Source organism: Chelonia mydas, chromosome 5 (genome assembly GCF_015237465.2).
Source record: "Chelonia mydas isolate rCheMyd1 chromosome 5, rCheMyd1.pri.v2, whole genome shotgun sequence".
In the NCBI taxonomy this organism is placed as follows: Eukaryota; Metazoa; Chordata; order Testudines; family Cheloniidae; genus Chelonia; species Chelonia mydas.
Window position 1 is genome coordinate 122,287,523 of NC_051245.2, and position 18,828 is coordinate 122,306,350.

An 18,828-nucleotide genomic window follows, 5' to 3' on the forward strand; every position below is an offset into this window, starting at 1 on the left:
GCTTCATTCATGCCTCTGTGAAGGTTGCGGGAAGGAAACTGGCTGTGTATAGGGAGGGGACAATGGGCCTCGCCCTTGCTCTTGGTTTGATGGTGTTTGCAAACCAGGGAGCATGCCCTGTGGTACTGGGGGAATCTGGCCAGATTCGCTGCTGGAGTAAGTGGGTGCAGCTCCATTGTGCTCAGTGGAGTCTTCTCCCATTTCCAGTGGCAGAGAATTTACCCAGTGGATTGAGGCCTGGGAGAGTCACCCTAGTGCAAAGGGAGATCCTGTGGTGGGACAGTCGCTCCTGTGCCACTCCCCTCTCTGTCGTAATGGGTGTGGCTGGAGGAAAGGGGCAGGCCAGCAACACTCCCCACTATCCCACCTGCAGGTTTGCCACTGCAGACTGTTAGCGGCTGATGTAAATTAGAGCATCCTCTGAGCGAGAACCAGCTGTGCATCCAGCGGCCCCGAATCAGGGGAGTGCGGCGCTGAGCCGGAGGAAAGCTATGGCAGGCGAGCCTCCTGACACAGGTGCAGGCCCAGGCCAGCTGAGCTCCTCTGTGGCACCTGGCACTAGACAGGGCCCTTTCTGATGCCAGAATGGAAACTGGATTAGCAGTTCTTACTGCCGGCTCTGCTTAGCATAAATTCCCCACTTGAAAGCAAAGACTCTCCAATCTAAGGCTGCCCACTCTGTTATCAGTGCACTTTACACTACCTAGTTATTATTCCGTGCTGCATTGTAGGCAATACCGAAGTGCTAGGGTGGGGTGAGGAGCGAAGTATCATCCGTACCTTGTCCTTGTCCTTTGTTGGATTAATGATGATTTCTCTGCTGTCCATCACTATAGCATGGATGAACCAAGGGCCTGATCCAGTGGCCACTGGTGTCCGTGGGATCAGCTCCGCTGACTCTAATGGGCATCGGATCAGAGCCCAGCCCAGCAAAGCCCTTGAACAAGATGCGCAACTTTCAGCAGTGCCCGTGCTTAGCTCACAGGATAAGTCTTCCTGTTACCACTGCTCTGCTGAGCAGGGCTTGGCATTCCACGGTGAACTTGCTCTCCCCACCAGGACAGTGGGAAGTGACTAGTCTTGCCTGCCTAGCTCCATGTTTAATTAACAGATTGAATTAAGCACCTTTTTGGAACAAGCAAATAAAGGAAGTGTAATTTAATTACCTTCTGATCCATGTTGTTTATTGAAATAGGAATATGTGAAAGCAATTTGTAGATTATTTCTCTCTCGTAAACAGACATGGGGCTAGGGGTTCATTTGACTGGAAAGAATTAAATACCATAACTGCAGGAGTATTTAACTACTTGTTTGCTTAAATAAAACAATGCAGCGATTAAAAGGTAATCTGCCTTAATTTTGCTGGGCTGATTCCACATCTAGATACCAGGCGTTCTGCCTTCTGTGTCCTCTTGTTTAGTAGGTGTACTTTCACAGCATGCAAATAGTGCATTTGCTGGGCCAAATTCAGGATGGGTGTAAGCAGGCACTGCTCTATTAGTGGAGGGCTGCCCGCTTTTACCAAGTCTGGATATGGGTCTCTAACTTCAGGGTAGCTCTATAGCAGGGAAGTGTGCAAGCATGTTGTAAGTTCTGCTTTGTAACCTGACTTCGGAATCACCTCACTCTGGGTGAGAAGCAGCTGATGAAAGCTCGGTGAATGACTCCCTGGTTTGCTGAGCTGTGTTTGTCTGCGTCTCATGAGATCGGTTACCATAGAGTGGCTCTGCTGTAGCTAACAATATCCAACATGTGGTTAAAGTCCATGAAATGTAATCTGGAGCATTAAGCACACACTAGAGGAAGGGCGCGGATGAGAAATACTAGTGAAAACATAGAGCACGTTGTATTCAAGGCTAGTCACCCCTGCTCTGATTTGGCACGATGGAGGACTCTGACCCTAGTGCTTCTCCTGCTCCATCAGCACCTCTCAGCCTTGAAGACTGGAGCCCCCAAGAAGCCTCCAGATGAATAGAGTCATGAAGCCGGCACAGGACAGCCAAGGTTCCAACATCATGACCTTTGTGCAGGTCACCTCGCCTTGATGCACCATCTCCAGGGAGACCTTGGTCAGGATTGCTTTGTGGCTCCGCGGTCCTGTTCAGCACTCTGTCTCTCTACTCCGGGTGCGGGCAGCGGGCATTTCTCCTCTCCACCTCTTCCCTGGCTGGGTGCTGCTTCCGTTTGCTCAGCATTCTCCTCGCAGCCTCGCTTCTAGGGTCAGAGCTGTGCTGGTCTGGGGCCAGTGGCCTCCATCAGAGATACACATGTGACACTCCCATCACGTTGCCAGGTTTTGGGGGAGGGGGCGGGGGATTCCATTCCCCCACCCCGAGCCTGATGCACACCCCTTGAGAATGATCCATTTACACGAGCATTGCAAGAGGCAGGTGGGGAGGGGCACAGGCCCGTAGGAAAGACCTTACCAGACTCCATTTGGCGAGAGACTCAATAATCGTACCCCACAGGGACCTAGCCCCTTTTATCCACTGCTCTGGATACAGTCTCCCAGCACCCGAGGTAGGCAGGGATGTGCTCCTACGCTGTCGTACAGGGGAACAGACTGAGGGGCAGAGAGAATGGGGTGACCTTGCCCGGGGTGACACAGCAAGGTCCTATCACAAGAACAGGGGGATGTTCTGCCATATTAACAGGTGGCAAATTCAACACTGATAAAAAGCACTGATTTTCCACACAATGGTTAGACGGTGGAACTCACCTCTAGGGGAACTGGCTGAAGCCAAGAACTTAGCTTGGGGATTGGACTTTTGTGTGGATAACAAGAATATCCAGAGTTATAATTAACACTAAACATTTTGGAAAGGCTGTAAAACCTCCTGCTTCACTCTCACCAATCTCTAACTATTAGCACTCCGGCTGAGAGCTAATGTGGGGCAGATTATCTCACATCTGCTACTGTGGGGTTCTTACACCTTTGTCTGAAGCTTCTGGTACTGGCCGAGACGGATACTGAACCAGATGGACCTTGGCAATTCCTGTGTTCCTGTGCCTTGCCAAAGGCGGGAATAGCTTTCAGAGTTCCTGAATGGGCACTCTAACCACTAAACCACACGTCCTGCCTTTAAAATAGAGGGAGATCATGGACAATGTAAAAAAAATCCCTCCAAATGAGATCTGACTTGACTGTTTTGCAAACAACCCAAAATCTAGTTCTGGGTTTCTGCATGTGGCAGAATTCTCTCGGCAGTGTTTGTCATTCACGCCCATCATACTTTATTTTAAACACTGTTATTGTTCCTGTGATGACTGTTTTGTGGGTGTTCGTTTGTTAACTCGTCTCCAGAATTGTGCATTGCATCTTGAGTAGAGAGTACCAGGTTTGCTGCTAATTTGCTCTGATGGCATAAAAAGGCCTTAAAGTGTGTGGAAAAATTCCCCCATGGATGCAGCCTGTGCAGGGGTTTCCCTGCTTGGCTTAAGGGCTCTATCTCTGCCCCACCCCAGGCCCTGGCATAGAGAAATGACCTGGGGCATGACCAGAGGGCTCTGCAGTATGGCTTTTCTGTGCCTCCTGGGTTGATAGAGAGCCTTGGGGAGCAGTGCACAAGTTAGAGCAGCCCTGAGGCTTTGTGTCCTGCATGGCCACAGAATGTGGGAAGCACCAAGGTGGCTTGAAACCACGAGCCAAGTGCAGGAGTGGAATAACTGGGGATCAGGCCCAGGATTTTCCAAAAAGAGTCCATTAAAATATTATTTGTGTGTGTGTGTGGATATTAATAACATCCAGCTCTTCTCACCAATACTTCTCAAAGTGCTTTGCAAAGGAGGTCAGTATCATCCCCACTTTATAGGTGGGGAAACAGGCAGAGGGCAGGAAAGTGACTTGCCCAAGGTCACCAGCAGAGCTGGGAATAGAACGCAGGTTTGCTGGGTCCCACACCAGTGCTCTACCCACTGGGCCGCATTGACTATCTGTAGCCATCATGGAGCATCTCAGTCCTGCAGGAAACTGACTGGCAAGGACACTTAGTCAAACCCTAATCCTGCAGCTGTGGGATTTGTCTCAATGATATTGTGGTAGCTGCTGCAGTGAAGTAGGGAGCAGCTGACAGAAACAAGAGAGACAGAGATAGAGAGAAATTCACGGTAAGGATCTTAAAGTCCTGGGATGACAGGAAATGTTTAGCTCAGGAATGATAACCCATGGTAGTAAACTGGTCTCTCTGCCATCAGAGCAGATACTGAGAGCTGCCCAAAGGAATCAGGTGCCCAAAGCATAGTGAAAATGAAGGCAGTGTTGCTACCTCTTGTGATTTTATTGAGTCTCACACTTCGGTGTTTTTTTCCTTAAAGCCTCACCTCCTGGAGTCCCGTGATTATGTGAGACTTGCTTTCATTTTAAAAAATAAGTTGCTAATCCACGTAGTGATGGAGGGCTTGAAAATGTGACCTCCTAAAGGCTCTAAACACAGCAGGAAAAGAAAAAGGATCCAAAACAGATCATTTTAAATAGTGTGTGATTTTTAAGTCAATCTCATGATTTCTGAGGACCTCATGATTTTTGAACTCGGGGTCGGCAGTGCTCTTTGTGGGCAGGAGGCTCCCAGTCCCAATAGTCCACTGTGCAAATCCCAGCTCGCTTCTAGGCTAGGTGATTTCTTTCAAGGGGCATCTTGCTTTGCTAATGTATTTAGATACTAAAGGGGAAGTCCTTTGTTCTCGGAAAGCAATTAGTTTGAAGATGTTCTGTTGGGTCTTGAGTGTGCTTGGAAGAAAAATAACGATAAACAATGTCTTCCAAATTCCTTGATGTCGCAGCCTGTTTAGGGCAATGTTTTAAACCTTCCCCACTCTCTGAATGGGGAAATGGCTCTGCTTTCACATAGTGAAACAGGGCCTGCTCCAAAGAGGTTACAGATCTAGTGGCCCTCTTCTGCGTAGGCTGCCAAGCCACGTGCTATATCTTGTGGCATTGGGCAGACGTCACTGGGGAAAGTGCTGCGACCCATACATTCAGTTTGCAGAAACCTGAGCCAGGGATCCAGCGGTGAAACAGGAAGGGATTCAAGACAAAACTCGCCCCATGCAGAAGCCAGCCCCAGCCCCATGTATCAGCTGATCCTACTTATCTCCTGTTGGAGGGAGTAAGTACCATTTAGCTTTGCATACAGCTTGCACTGGCCGTCTGCTGGGGGAATGTCCCCCGAATGAACGTGATACCTTCCTCCCGCCATACACAGCTGCACGTCTTGTATCGGAATGTAAAGCATCTGCAGCCAAGTGTATTGGTTCCTTCTAATATCAGGGCTTGTAAGTAAGGTATGGGAAAAGATGGCTGTGTTATCATACTGAATGGATGAAGACTGTAGGCCCGGTCCAGAAGCCTTCTCTGGATTTAGGCCCTGATCTTGCAAAGGGGTTCTTGCAGGTTCTGCCTCTTGCACCACAGAGGGGGTGTGTCACTTTGGGAACACTAACTGCCATTGGTGAGCAGTCTCTCACGAGAGTGTGCCCACTGATGTCAGTGGGGCTAGGGGTGCGATTTACTGCTCACCAGTGTGAACAAGGGGCTTGCAGTCGGCCCTGCTTCCTGTGAAGCATCAAGGAAAGAAGAAGTCGGACCACTAAACCCGGAGGATGGGGTGGAGATTAAAGATAATCCAGGCATGGCCCAACACCTAAACAGATGCTTTGCCTCAGTTTTTAATCAGGCTAATGAGGAGCTCAGGGGTAGTGGCAGGGGGGCTAATGGAAATGAGGATTTGGAAGTAGAACTTACCCATCCAAGGTGGAAGTCAAACTCAGGCAGCTTAGTGGGACCAAATCAGGGGGTCTGGATATCTCCATCCAAAAATATTAAAGGAACCGGCACGTGAAATGGCAAGCCCAATAGCAAGGATTTTTAATGAATCCATAAACACGGGGGTTGTACCCTATGACTGGAGAATTGCTAATATAGTTCCTATTTTTACGAAAGGGGGGGAAAAGTGCTTGAGGAAACTACAGGCCTGTTAGTTTGACCTCAGCTGTATGCAAGGTCTTGGAACAAATGTTGAAAGAGAGAGTAGTTAAGGACGTAGAGGTAAACGGTAATTGGGATAAAATACAACATGATTTTACAAAAGGTAGATTGTGCCAGCTCAATTTGATCTCCTTCTTTGAAAAAATAACTTTTTAGACAAAGGAAATGCAGTGGATCTAATCTCCCTGGATTTCAGGAAGGCATTTGATACAGTTCCACATAGGAAATTATTAGTTACATTGGAGAAGATGGGGATGAATATGAGAATCAAAAGGTGGATAAGGAACTGATTAAAGGGGAGACTACAATGAGTCATCTTGAAAGGGAACTGCCTGGCTGGAGCGGGAGGTTACCAGTGGAGTTCCTATGGGGTTGGACTTGGGACCAGTCTTATTTAATGTTTTCATTCATGAACAAAAAGTGGGAATGTGCTAATGAAATTTGCCGATAGAATCAGAATATCAGGGTTGGAAGGGACCTCAGGAGATCATCTAGTCCAACCCCCTGCTCAAAGCAGGACTGATCCCCAATTTTTTTTGCCCCAGATCCCTAAATGGCTCCCTCAAGGATTGAACTCACAACCCTGGGTTTAGCAGGCCAGTGCTCAAACCACTGAGTTGTCCCTCCCCCCAGTGACCATGAAAACTGGAGTAATGGAAATGGGATGAAATTTAGCAGTGCAAAGTGCAGGGTCATGCAGTTAGGGGCTAACAACAAGAATTTTTGCTATAAGCTAGGGACATATCAGTTGGAAGCAACTGAGGAGGAGAAAGACCTGAGAATATTGGATGACGGTGAGCTGCCAATATGATGTGGCTGTGAAAAAGGCTAATGCAATCCTAGGATGCCTCAGGCAAGGTATTTCCGGTAGAGACAGGGAAGTGTTAGTACCATTGTACAAGGCCCTGGTGAGACTTCATCTGGAATAGTGTGTGCAGTTCTGGTCTCCCATGTTTAAGAAAGATGAATGCAATTGGAACAGATGCAGAGAAAGGCTACTTGGATGATCCGAGGAGTGGAGAACCTACCTCATGAGAGGAGACTCAAAGAGCTTGGCTTGTTTAGCCTAACCAAAAGAAGGCTGAGGGGAGGTACGATTGTTTCCTATAAATACATCAGAGGGATAAACAACGATGGGTGGGGGGAGTTATTTAAGTTAAGTGCCTTGTTGACAAGAATTTATGGATATAAACTGGCCATCAACAAGTTTAGGCTTGAAATTAGATGAAGGTTTCTAACCATCAGAGGAGTGCAGTTCTGGAACAGCCTTCCAAGGGGAGTAAAGGGTGGGGGAGAACTGGCTTCAAGACTCAGCTTGAGAAGTTTCTGGAGGGGATGGTATGGTGAGTCTGCCCACGATGGCCTGTGGCCCATTGGTGACTGCTAGCAGCAAATATCCCCAACAGCCAGTGATGGACACTAGGTGGGGAGGGCTCTGAGTTACTACCGAGAATTCTTTCCCATGTGTCTGCCTGGTGGGTCTCACCAACACGTTCAGGGTTCAGCTGATCACCACATTTGGGGTCAGGAAGGATTTTTCCCCCAGGTCAGACTGGCAGAGACCCTGGGGGGTTTTCACCTTCCTCTGCAGCATGGGGCAGGGGTCACTTGCAGGTTTGAACTAGAGTAAATGGTGGATTCTTTGTCACTTGAAGTCTTTAAATGATGATTTGTAGAGTTCAATAACTCAGCCAGAGGTCAGGGGTCTGTTACAGGAGAGGGTGGGTGAGGTTCTGTGGCCTGCGATGGATGTCAGGAGGTCAGACTAGATAATCACGGTGGTCCCTTCTGGCCTTAAAGTCTGAATCTAATGAACTTTTTGGCATCATAACACAGCACATGATACTGCTAGTAGTTGAAGGCAATGGGAGTTTTCCATGCACCAGGGACTCCTGAGGTGGCAGAAGGTTAAAGCTATGCTTTTCCTACGAGGTTCCTTCTTCAGACACACAGACTAAAATTGCTTTTCCTCTGCCCTGTAGATCATCATGCTGAAGAATGACATTCACCACTGCAAAGCATCAGGGATATTTCTGCGCTTGGCAGCTGGAGGTCTGATTGCAGACAATAACATCCATTCAAACTGCGAGGCGGGGGTGGATATCCGGAAGGGAGCCAACCCTTTGATACTGGTAGGTACATTCTCTCAGCCTGGATCTGTCTGAAGCTCCTCCTTTTTGGGGGCCAGACAGGCACCAAACATTCCTGTCTGAACTGCCCTGGAGAGTCACCTTGGGCTTTAAGAACTAAAGGATTTTGGCTTCTTGCCCCAAGTCTAACCCTTTTCAGTTCTTCATTAGTGAATTCTGCCTCAAAATAGTCTGCTTGATTCAGAGGGCCTCCTGTTGGACAAGTGTATTTCATTTGACATTGAAATGATGGCTCAAGGCAAACAGGCTATAGGGCTATTTAAATAACCCCCAAATGTCACCTACCTTGCAATTGCTCTGCTTAGGGAAAGAACAATTACCTACAGGGCATCAGGGCATTCTCCTCATTCTAAATATCCTATCAAATGGACATTGAAATATAGCAATGAAGTCACCTGTGCAACCATGTGATAAATCATGCAGTCATGTGATAAATTGCACCTTGCACTTTGGATCAGCTCACCTGCCTTCTGCCCACTGTTCCATCTGCCCTGGGGTTTAATCTCAAACTTCAAATCTCTGAGCAGCAGCCACTAATGGGGGAAAAAACCCCAACCAACCCCAGTAATGCGTCCTCTTGCCCTTCTGATGTGGAATTTCCTCCCTACGTTGCCGTGAGCCGACTTCCACAGTGTTGTTATTTATTAAACATTGTTATTACAGTCGCACCCAAAGGTCTAAATCATGACTGGGACGCCAGTGTGCTGGGTGCTGTACAAACACTGCTTCCAATCTGAATTACCTCCCCAAGGCTGCGCTGGCCCAAGCCCCAGGATGGGTAATATTCAGCCCTGCACCAGGGTCACGTTTAAAGTCCAATATTTTGCAACTCTGCAGCACTTGAAACAGGAGCTTCCCATTGGGAAGAGCTGAGCAGCCAACAGCTCCCATTGCTCTCAGCTGGGGAGAGGGGAATCCCCATTGTTCTCAGCTGGGGAGAGGGGAATCCCCATTGTTCTCAGCGGGAGCTGTGGGGCACAGAGCATTTTTGAAAATCTGTCCCATAGCTCTTCTGTCCTTCCTTCCCTCACCCCGTCTGGCCCGGGATCAGCTTAGATTGGGCCCTTATCCTGTCTGTCAGCACGCTGTAACTACTCCCTTGGTTACAGGGAGCACTCAGATGACGTAATGAGCTGAGTTGATGCAGGACCAAAGCAGGCTGACCTGGGCTGTGTTCCAGGGCTGCCAAGAAGTATAACATTCTTGCGTAGAGCCCGGAGAGATCTTTATATGGAGGAAACGGGAAGACTGAGCCTGACAGACTTGCCGTCCTTGCTCTAAGCTTGCTCATCAAGCTCTGTTTATCCCTCTGTTTTTGTCCCCTGAAAGAGCCGGTTGCGGTAAAGGCAGTGTGTTGCCATTTGAGTGCACCTAGCAGGACATAGAATCATAGAATCATAGAATATCAGGGTTGGAAGGGACCCCAGAAGGTCATCTAGTCCAACCCCCTGCTCAAAGCAGGACCAAGTCCCAGTTAAATCATCCCAGCCAGGGCTTTGTCAAGCCTGACCTTAAAAACCTCTAAGGAAGGAGATTCTACCACCTCCCTAGGTAACGCATTCCAGTGTTTCACCACCCTCTTAGTGAAAAAGTTTTTCCTAATATCCAATCTAAACCTCCCCCATTGCAACTTGAGACCATTACTCCTCGTTCTGTCATCTGCTACCATTGAGAACAGTCTAGAGCCATCCTCTTTGGAACCCCCTTTCAGGTAGTTGAAAGCAGCTATCAAATCCCCCCTCATTCTTCTCTTCTGCAGACTAAACAATCCCAGCTCCCTCAGCCTCTCCTCATAAGTCATGTGCTCTAGACCCCTAATCATTTTGTTGCCCTTCGCTGGACTCTCTCCAATTTATCCACATCCTTCTTGTAGTGTGGGGCCCAAAACTGGACACAGTACTCCAGATGAGGCCTCACCAGTGTCGAATAGAGGGGAACGATCACGTCCCTCGATCTGCTCGCTATGCCCCTACTTATACATCCCAAAATGCCATTGGCCTTCTTGGCAACAAGGGCACACTGCTGACTCATATCCAGCTTCTCGTCCACTGTCACCCCTAGGTCCTTTTCCGCAGAACTGCTGCCTAGCCATTCGGTCCCTAGTCTGTAGCGGTGCATTGGGTTCTTCCGTCCTAAGTGCAGGACCCTGCACTTATCCTTATTGAACCTCATCAGATTTCTTTTGGCCCAATCCTCCAATTTGTCTAGGTCCTTCTGTATCCTATCCCTCCCCTCCAGCGTATCTACCACTCCTCCCAGTTTAGTATCATCCGCAAATTTGCTGAGAGTGCAATCCACACCATCCTCCAGATCATTTATGAAGATATTGAACAAAACCGGCCCCAGGACCGACCCCTGGGGCACTCCACTTGACACCGGCTGCCAACTAGACATGGAGCCATTGATCACTACCCGTTGAGTCCTGCCTGTGTCGGGATTAGGTGGTGGCCCCATCTATGTGCGTGAGAAGCATGCAGGTGTATTGCTCCACTCAAAGATCATGCCCTCCATGGACCAAACAAAATCCTTTGCATTTCAACTGTACAGGACTGCTCTTCCAGCAGCGGGGAGGGCTCCTGATTGGTTCAGGAGATGTAGAGCTTTCACTTCCATGGTGCTGCCAACAATTCATATTAGGGCTGACCAATGTTTTTTTCCCTCCTCTGCTGGCTGTTTGGTGATGATCGACCTCAACCTGGTAGGTACATCACAGAGAGGCACTGCCCAGCATGGCACCCTAGTTGGGTGTCCGCAGGCCTGCTGGGGATAGAATGGGCATGAAGACCCTCTGGCCCCAGACCTATCCAGGGTCAGGACCCATTGGCAGGGCAGGGTGGAGATGGCTGCAGCGCTGCTGTAGCAGCTGGGTAGACTCCAGCTGGGTAGAGGGGGGACTCCAGTCATGCCAGAGTTATAGATCCAGCATCTGTTTAATAGGCAACAGGTTTAATACAAACAAGAGGAAGTGCTTTTTCACAAAATGCACAATTAACCTGTGGAACTCATTGCCAGGGGAAATTATGAAGGCCAAAAGTATAACTGGGCTCAAAAAAGAATTAGATACGTTCCTGGAGGATAGGTCCATCGAGGGGTATTAGCCAAGATGGTCAGGGATGTAACCCCATGTTCTGGATATCTGTAGCCTCTGATTGCCAGAAGCAGGGAGTGGGAGATGGGGTGCATCACTCAATGATTGCCTGTTCATTCCCTCTGGGGCACCTGGCATTGGCCACTGTGAGAGGCAGGATGCTGGGCTAGATGGACCATTGATCTGACCCAGTGTGGCAGCTTTAAAGTTATTTCAGTGAGCACTAAATTCAAGCAGGAAAATTAAAAGTGGAACAGGACTTAGGACTACTAAAGGGGTTTCTGTTTTTCTGACCGCTCCTGGCAACTGGGTCCATTGTCCACATCCCTCTCCATACAAGCTGCCCATCTCTCTCATGCAAGCTCCTGTCGTGTACTTGTCTGAGTAATCTCTTCCTGTTTTGCCTTTATTCTCTCCGCATGTGCATAAATGAAACCGCAGTGTAATAAGATACACAGTGGCCTTCGCTCAGGCATCGTTGTCCTTGGCAACGGAAAAGGCATCATCCGTAGCAATCAGATCTACGGGAATAAAGAAGCCGGCATTTATATTCTGTATAATGGGAACCCCATTGTGAGGTATGTTATTAAGCAATGACCTCTCTTGCTCCCTCCTTTCATGTTTGTCTCCCTCACTGTATGTTTTTCATGTACTACCTCCTTCCTCAGGTAAGGAGCAGAAATAACACTGTCATGGGGCTTTTCTGTGGCTGCCTCTGTCCCCCAGCAGTTCCCACGTGCAGTTCTCTAATGCTGACCTTTGATTTCAAAGGGAACCGGGATTTGCCGGTGCTGCATTGTTCAGAGAAGGTGGCCGCTGGACTCAGAGTTGGGGGGAGTGAAGCAATCGATCTTCAGACAAGTAATTGCCATTCTGGTTTGTCTTCCTGCTGAAAATCCTCCTAGCACCTTGTTTCTTTTGGAGTTTGCTGATTACATCCGATCCATTTGAACAGGAGTGTCAGAGCCTGGCAGGTTTCCTTCAGACTAGCAGAATTCAGCTGACTTCATTCTTTGGCTGTGGTTCTTCATGAACTCTTCCTACATGCAGTACATAGCTCCTGGTGAGGAGGGGGACAGCATGTGCTGTTTTCCAGGGTGTCTTCTGGCTCCATAGAGCAGAGATTGGATCATGTGCTAATCTGTGCTGGGACTGATCCAGACTCAGTGCAAAATCCACCCAAACATGTCATAGACTCAAGGCCAGAAGGAACTGCTGTGATCATCTTGTCTGACACTGGTCATGTTCTAAAGCCTCTATGTATCCATTCCCCTCTGCCCCCTCATGCACACCCACTGGGCAACCCTGCTGTCAAAGCACAGCAGATGGGTAGTTTGATTAGTCATTGATGCTGGAATTGAAAAGTGAGCTCTGACCTCCTCCCCCCAGGAGTAATCTTTTTAGCCTTGATCAAATGAGTGGGCCTTCTCCTTTGGGTCATATCCTGCCTTCGAATTGTGCATGCAACTCTGCTAGCATGGGAAGCAGAATGTTCCCCCTGAGGGCAGGGCATGGAGCCTGCAGGGCATTGCCGCCTGGACAGGTGGTTTCCTGGCATGGGAGTGAGAGGGTGCACTCCCCTGGTGCACAGCTCCTGGTGAAGGTGACACACATTAACCAGAGCGGCCTCCCCCTTAAATTTGACCTTGCTGCTCTCCCTGGTAAGAAGCATTTCAATGTCTGGTGCATTCCAAGGTGGCGCAGGGGATGGATCTATACTCTGCGCCTGCCAGAGTCAGTGGGCACCAGGCAGAAAAAGGGTACGGCCTAATGGTACATCTCTCCTGAGGGGAAACAGAAAGCCATGCAGCTCACCAAGTCCTCTTCTCTTCAGAGGTTTGCCCTGGTCGTTTTGGTCAGAAATGGCCCTGTCCCTTGCTGTTGGGATAGTTGGTTGCTGCCCTCCCACCCCAGACATGGCTGCATTTAGAGTTATTATTTATATTGCAGTAGAGCCTAGAGATCATAGAATCTTAGAATATCAGGGTTGGAAAGGACCTCAGGAGGTCATCTAGTCCAACCCCCTGCTCAAATCAGGACCAGTCCCCAACTAAATCATCCCAGCCAGGGCTTTGTCAAGCCTGACCTTAAAAACCTCAAAGGAAGGCGATTCCACCACCTCCCTAGGTAATGCATTCCAGTGCTTCACTACTCTCCTAGTGAAACAGTTTTTCCTAATATCCAACCTAAACCTCCCCCACTGCAACTTGAGACCATTACTCCTTGTTCTGTCATTTGCTACCACTGAGAACAGTCTAGATCCATCCTCTGTGGAACCCCCTTTCAGGTAGTTGAAAGCAGCTATCAAATCCCGCCTCGCTCTTCTCTTCTGCAGACTAAACAATCCCAGTTCCCTCAGCCTCTCCTCATAAGTCATGTGTTCCAGTCCCCTAATCATTTTTGTTGCCCTTTGCTGGACGCTTTCCAATTTTTCCACATCCTTGTAGTGCGGGGCCCAAAACTGGACACACTACTCCAGATGAGGCCTCACCAATGTCGAATAGAGGGGAATGATCACGTCCCTCGATCTGCTGGCAATACCCCTACTTTTACAGCCCCAAATGCCATTAGCCTTCCGGGCAACAAGGGCACACTGTTGACTCATATCCAGCTTCTCGTCCACTGTAACCCCTAGGTCCTTTTCTGCAGAACTGCTGCCTAGCCATTCGGTCCCTAGTCTGTAGTAGTGCATGGGATTCTTCTGTCCTAAGTGTCTTTGTTGAACCTCATCAGATTTCTTTTGGCCCAATCCTCCAATTTGTCTAGGTCCCTCTGTATCCTATCCCTACCCTCCAGCGTATCTACCACTCCTCCCAGTTTAGTGTCATCTGCAAACTTGCTGAGGGTGCAATCCACACCATCCTCCAGATCATTTATGAAGATATTGAACAAAACCAGCCCCAGGACTGACCCTTGGGGCACTCCGCTTGATACCGACTGCCAACTAGACATGGAGCCATCGATCACTACCCGTTGAGCCCAATGATCTAGCCAGCTTTCTGTCCATCTTATAGTCCCTTCATCCAGCCCATACTTCTTTAACTTGCTGGCAAGAATACTGTGGGAGACTGTATCAAAAGCTTTGCTAAAGTCAAGGAATAACACGTCCACTGCTTTCCCCTCATCCACTGAGCCACTTATCTCGTCATAAAAGGCAATTAGATTAGTCAGGCATGACTTGCCCTTGGTGAATCCATGCTGGCTGTTCCTGCTCACTTTCCTCTCCTCGAAGTGCTTCAGAATAGAATCCTTGAGGACCTGCTTCATGATTTTTCCAGGGACTGAGGTGAGGCTGACTGGCCTGTAGTTCCCCAGATCCTCCTCCTTCCCTTTTTTAAAGATGGGCACTACATTAGCCTTTTTCCAGTCATCCAGGACCTCCCCCGATCGCCATGAGTTTTCAAAGATAATGGCCAATGGCTCTGCAACCACATCCGCCAACTCCTTTAGCACCCTCGGATGCAGTGCATCCGGCCCCTTGGACTTGTGCTTGTCCAGCTTTTCTAAATAGTCCCGAACCACTTCTTTCTCCACAGAGGGCTGGTCACCTCCTCCCCATGCTGTGCTGCCCAGTGCAGTAGTCTGGGAGTTGACTTTGTTTGTGAAGACAGAGGCAAAAAAAGCATTGAGTACATTAGTTTTTTCCACATCCTCTGTCACACAAAAGCTGTAGCTCACGAAAGCTTATGCTCAAATAAATTTGTTAGTCTCTAAGGTGCCACAAGTAATCCTTGTGGCACCAACACGGCTGCTACTCTGAAACCTGTCACTAGGTTGCCTCCCTCATCCTAACTGAGATCAGGGCCCCATTATGTTAGACACCACGCACACTGAATGGGAGACAGTCCCTGCTCTGCGGCGCTTAGTCCATGTAAATGGAGGAAGAATGATCTTCCCAGGTGTAGAGGTCAGGAACGGAGGCACAGAGAAACAAGTAACTTGTCCAGCCTCTCTCTCTCACACACACACACGCACACAGTCTGTAGCAGGATCAGGAAGTGAATGCAGCTCACTTGCGTCTGAATCTATTGCCCTAATCTTCGGGAACTCTTCCTCTTATTCGGTTCATACATAGGGACCAGAGCTTGTAAAGCATGTTGGGGTGAAAATTGCTGTCTCAATATACAATATTAGAACACTTAACATTGTGAAATAAGCTGCCATATTTCCTTCATTTGCCTTCTCTCCCCCCCACCCCTTAATGATGCTTCTTTGTTCGACTTTTAAGTAATTTGGTTTTTGTATTTTAAATTGTAATAGCCATACTGTGCACTTAGATAAAGTGACTTTCTCCTGAAGGAGCCCAAATTGAATTACAAAGTCTATTTAAATCACTTCAGCCACTGTTGAAATGCAGCCCCCTCTGGGGTGGAATCTAGGATGGAATCCAGCCAGCATAGTAACAGCTCACAGCAACACTACACAACAGTATAGGCAAGGAAGGAAGAAAAATATTATACGGAATTGTAACTGCAAGGGATATATTGTAGGCAAAATGTGATTATTCATGCTAATAATATGTATAATTAAGCCCAAATCTTGCAGTCCTTATTTAAGTAAAACTCCCACTAACTTCTCATTAGTCCACATTCTGTTCTGAGTGCAGAGCTGAAAGTATTATTTTGAGCTACTTGTAAAAATGCTTAAGTCTCGATTGCAGAACCACTTGTTCCAGGATGGGAGCTAGGGTTGGCAAGTGCAAGACAGATTTACTGTGCTGTAAAACACCAGGGTCAAGAGGGGGTCTCTTTTATAAAGGATTATGGAAGTGCTCCATCAGACAAGTAGCAATTTATAAAATGGACCGGTCTTTGTGATGATGTGGCTAATAAGTCTGGAGAAAGACAGGCTGGAGAGCAAGTGATTCATTATGTGGCTTTCATTTTCTCCCTAGTCACAGTGTCACTGGCAGGTTGCCAAAGCAGGTTATAATCAAGAGCAATCAAGATCAGTTGTTGATGCAAGAGAGGAGGAAAGGGAACGAAGAGGCAGGGATAATTTACTCTCGGGTTCCAGTAGGGGAAGAAATTTTATTCTGCACAAGACAGTATTGCTAGCCCAATCATTGCTGAGCAGGCCGTAGGAATTTAAAAGAACCCTTGCCTTCGCTCCCCTACCAGTCACCATGCTTGATTCCCCCTGCATTTGGAAGCACTCTTGTTCCTACCAGCCACGTCATTCTGTGCTGCTCGCACAACACCGTGGGACAATGAGCCTTCCTTGGCTACTGCTGAAACCGAACCTGCTGCCCTGGCTCTATCCCTGTTGTAACTCTAAATATGCAGAGAATAGGGATTGCCATGCCAATAATTGACTGAGTTAGCCTGTCTTCCAAACCCTTTAGCTGTCCTGTCTGGCTGCCTGTAATTCAGACAGATGACTTCCAGACGTTAGGGTTGTAGCCAAAGCTCCTAGGCACTGAACTGCCATTGATTTTGATGCCCTTAGGCCCCTTAGCACTTTTTAAAGTCCCACTAGGTACCTGTGTGCATCTTTGGTGCCTAAATACCTTTAAAAATCTGGCCCTTAGTGACTTCAGAGCCTATGTTCCATTTTCCAAAGCACTTAAGTCAGGACTTAGGCTCCAAAAGGCCCAATCCTCAAAGGTATCTAGGTGCTGGCCCGTTGATTTCAGTGGGAGTTAGGCACCGAAATGCCTCTGAGGAGTAGGGTCTGAAATAATCAAGGGGCTTTTGAAAATAGGGGTGATGCTCCTAAATCACATAGGTGCTTTTGAAGTTCTTACCGCAGTGGAGTAGCTCCGTTTCCCTTCTCAGGCACTGAATCGCATGTGGGCAATAGAACATGAATGTCGCGGTCCCAGGCTGCACCTTTAAAAATACCCTTGTGTATGAGCTTTGGATTTCGGCATAGCAGGGAAATGTGACTGTTAGACAGCCAGAGGGTTACCCCTTTGGACATCTGAACGTCATTTGGATGCATCTCCTGGGCAAGATTTTGAAAATTCTTCTCAACAGTAACAGTGACTCCCATGAAACGGCAAATGTGGGTACCATATCTTCAGCTTTTCAGTTCTTGCGTTGCTCACTGTGTTTTTGTTGTAGTCATGGAACAAGGTTGGCTTCCTCCGGCTGTCAAAACTGAGCTGTGCTGACTAGGCATTAAGTGTAATTGAGCCTGGAGCGACTGCTTTGAATTCAAGCTGTGCAGTCGTGAGCACAGGAACTTCCCTGTGCATATGCAGAAAACGGGAGGGCAGTGCCCCAGGCAATGCTGCTGTCAGGTGCCCAAGGGCAGGGAAAGCCCTTTGTTTCCGGTTGGCCTCGGTGCTTTGTCTGCACTTGGAGAAATACTGTTCTGTGAGTGCAATATGATGCCCACTTTTAGAGAAAATAGCCCTGGCCCCCTTGAGCCCCTGCATTCTGCCTCTAGGCAGGGATTCCAGTCGCTAGCCTGCTCAGTGATGCAGCCCAGGTGGAACAAAGCACGTTAAACATCTCCCTAGAGCCCCCTGTGGGTCATTCTCTGGTGAGTTTGTGTTTGTGGCTTGGATTTCTGTACCTGGGTCCAGTGCTGATTCTCATCACTCTCTTGCTGGGTGGGCACTGAGGCAGGTCCCTGGTGAGGTTCTCTAGTCGGTAGATAGATTTTCCTTTTTGTAAACTCTAGGCTAAATTGTACGGGTTGAGCACAGCCCCTTGTAAGGGATGCTGCACCAGCACAGTGCCCCTGAGAGTAACAGAGGGCTCTGTGCTTCCCAAAGTATCCCTTCTCTGCTAAGGAGGGGAACAGGTTTACTACAGGCCCTTCAATGGTGCAACCTACTCCTCACACAGACCCGCTCTGCTGGACATGGAGGTATGCAGAGTCCTGGCTATGTCTGCCCACTCTGACCTTCCCCTCTCCCTTCCCCATGAGCTCCCACCAAGGGAAGGCCCCACTGACTGCAGAAACCATGATTCTGGGCAGCCCTTGCTCATACTGCCCAAAGGAGGGAGTGGGGGTTTAAAAGAGTTCTAAAAGAGCTGGCTGAAGAGCTCACTGACCATGAGGTCCCAGTGCAACACTGTGGCCAAAGAAGCTAATGCATCCCAGGATTGCATTAGCTGGGGAATCTCGAGCAGGAGCAGAGAGATTTTTACCTCTGTTTTTGGTACTGGTGCAACCACTGCTGGAATGTTGTGTCCAGTTCTGGTGCCCACAATTTAAGAAGGCTGTTGCTAAAGTGGAGAGAAGAGCCATGAAAATGATTAAAAGATTAGAAAACCTGCCTTGTAGTGATAGACATAAGGAACTCAGTCTATTTAATTTAACAGAAATAACGCTAAAGGGTGACTTGATGTAAGTACCTACATGGGGAACAAATATTTAATAATGGGCTCTCCAGTCTAGCAGAGAAAGGTGTAACGTGATCCAGTGGCTGGAAGTTGAAACTAGACAAATTCAGGTTGGAAATCGGGCATAATTTTTTTTAGCAGTGAGAGCGATTAACCATTGGAACAACTTACCAAGGGCCGTGGTGGATTCTCCATCCCTGACAATTTTTAACTTCGGTTTGGGTGTTTTTCTAGGATTCCTGCTCTAGGAATTATTGTGGGGCAGTTCTCTGGCCTGTGCTATGATGAGCATGATGGTCCCTTTTGGCC

General features: G+C 48.3%; 1 protein-coding gene across 5 annotated transcripts in view; it reads left to right on the plus strand.

The window, feature by feature from the left end:
• The window catches only part of FBXO10 (F-box protein 10), a 68,730-nt gene that overhangs the window by 23,774 nt on the left and 26,128 nt on the right, over positions 1 to 18,828 (plus strand). For all 5 annotated transcript variants that reach the window (XM_043547258.1, XM_043547260.1, XM_043547259.1 and 2 more), the window contains exons 4-5: positions 7,966 to 8,115; positions 11,663 to 11,799. In XM_043547258.1, coding sequence (XP_043403193.1) covers positions 7,966 to 8,115; positions 11,663 to 11,799 — 287 coding nt within the window. The remainder of the gene's footprint in view (positions 1 to 7,965; positions 8,116 to 11,662; positions 11,800 to 18,828) is intronic.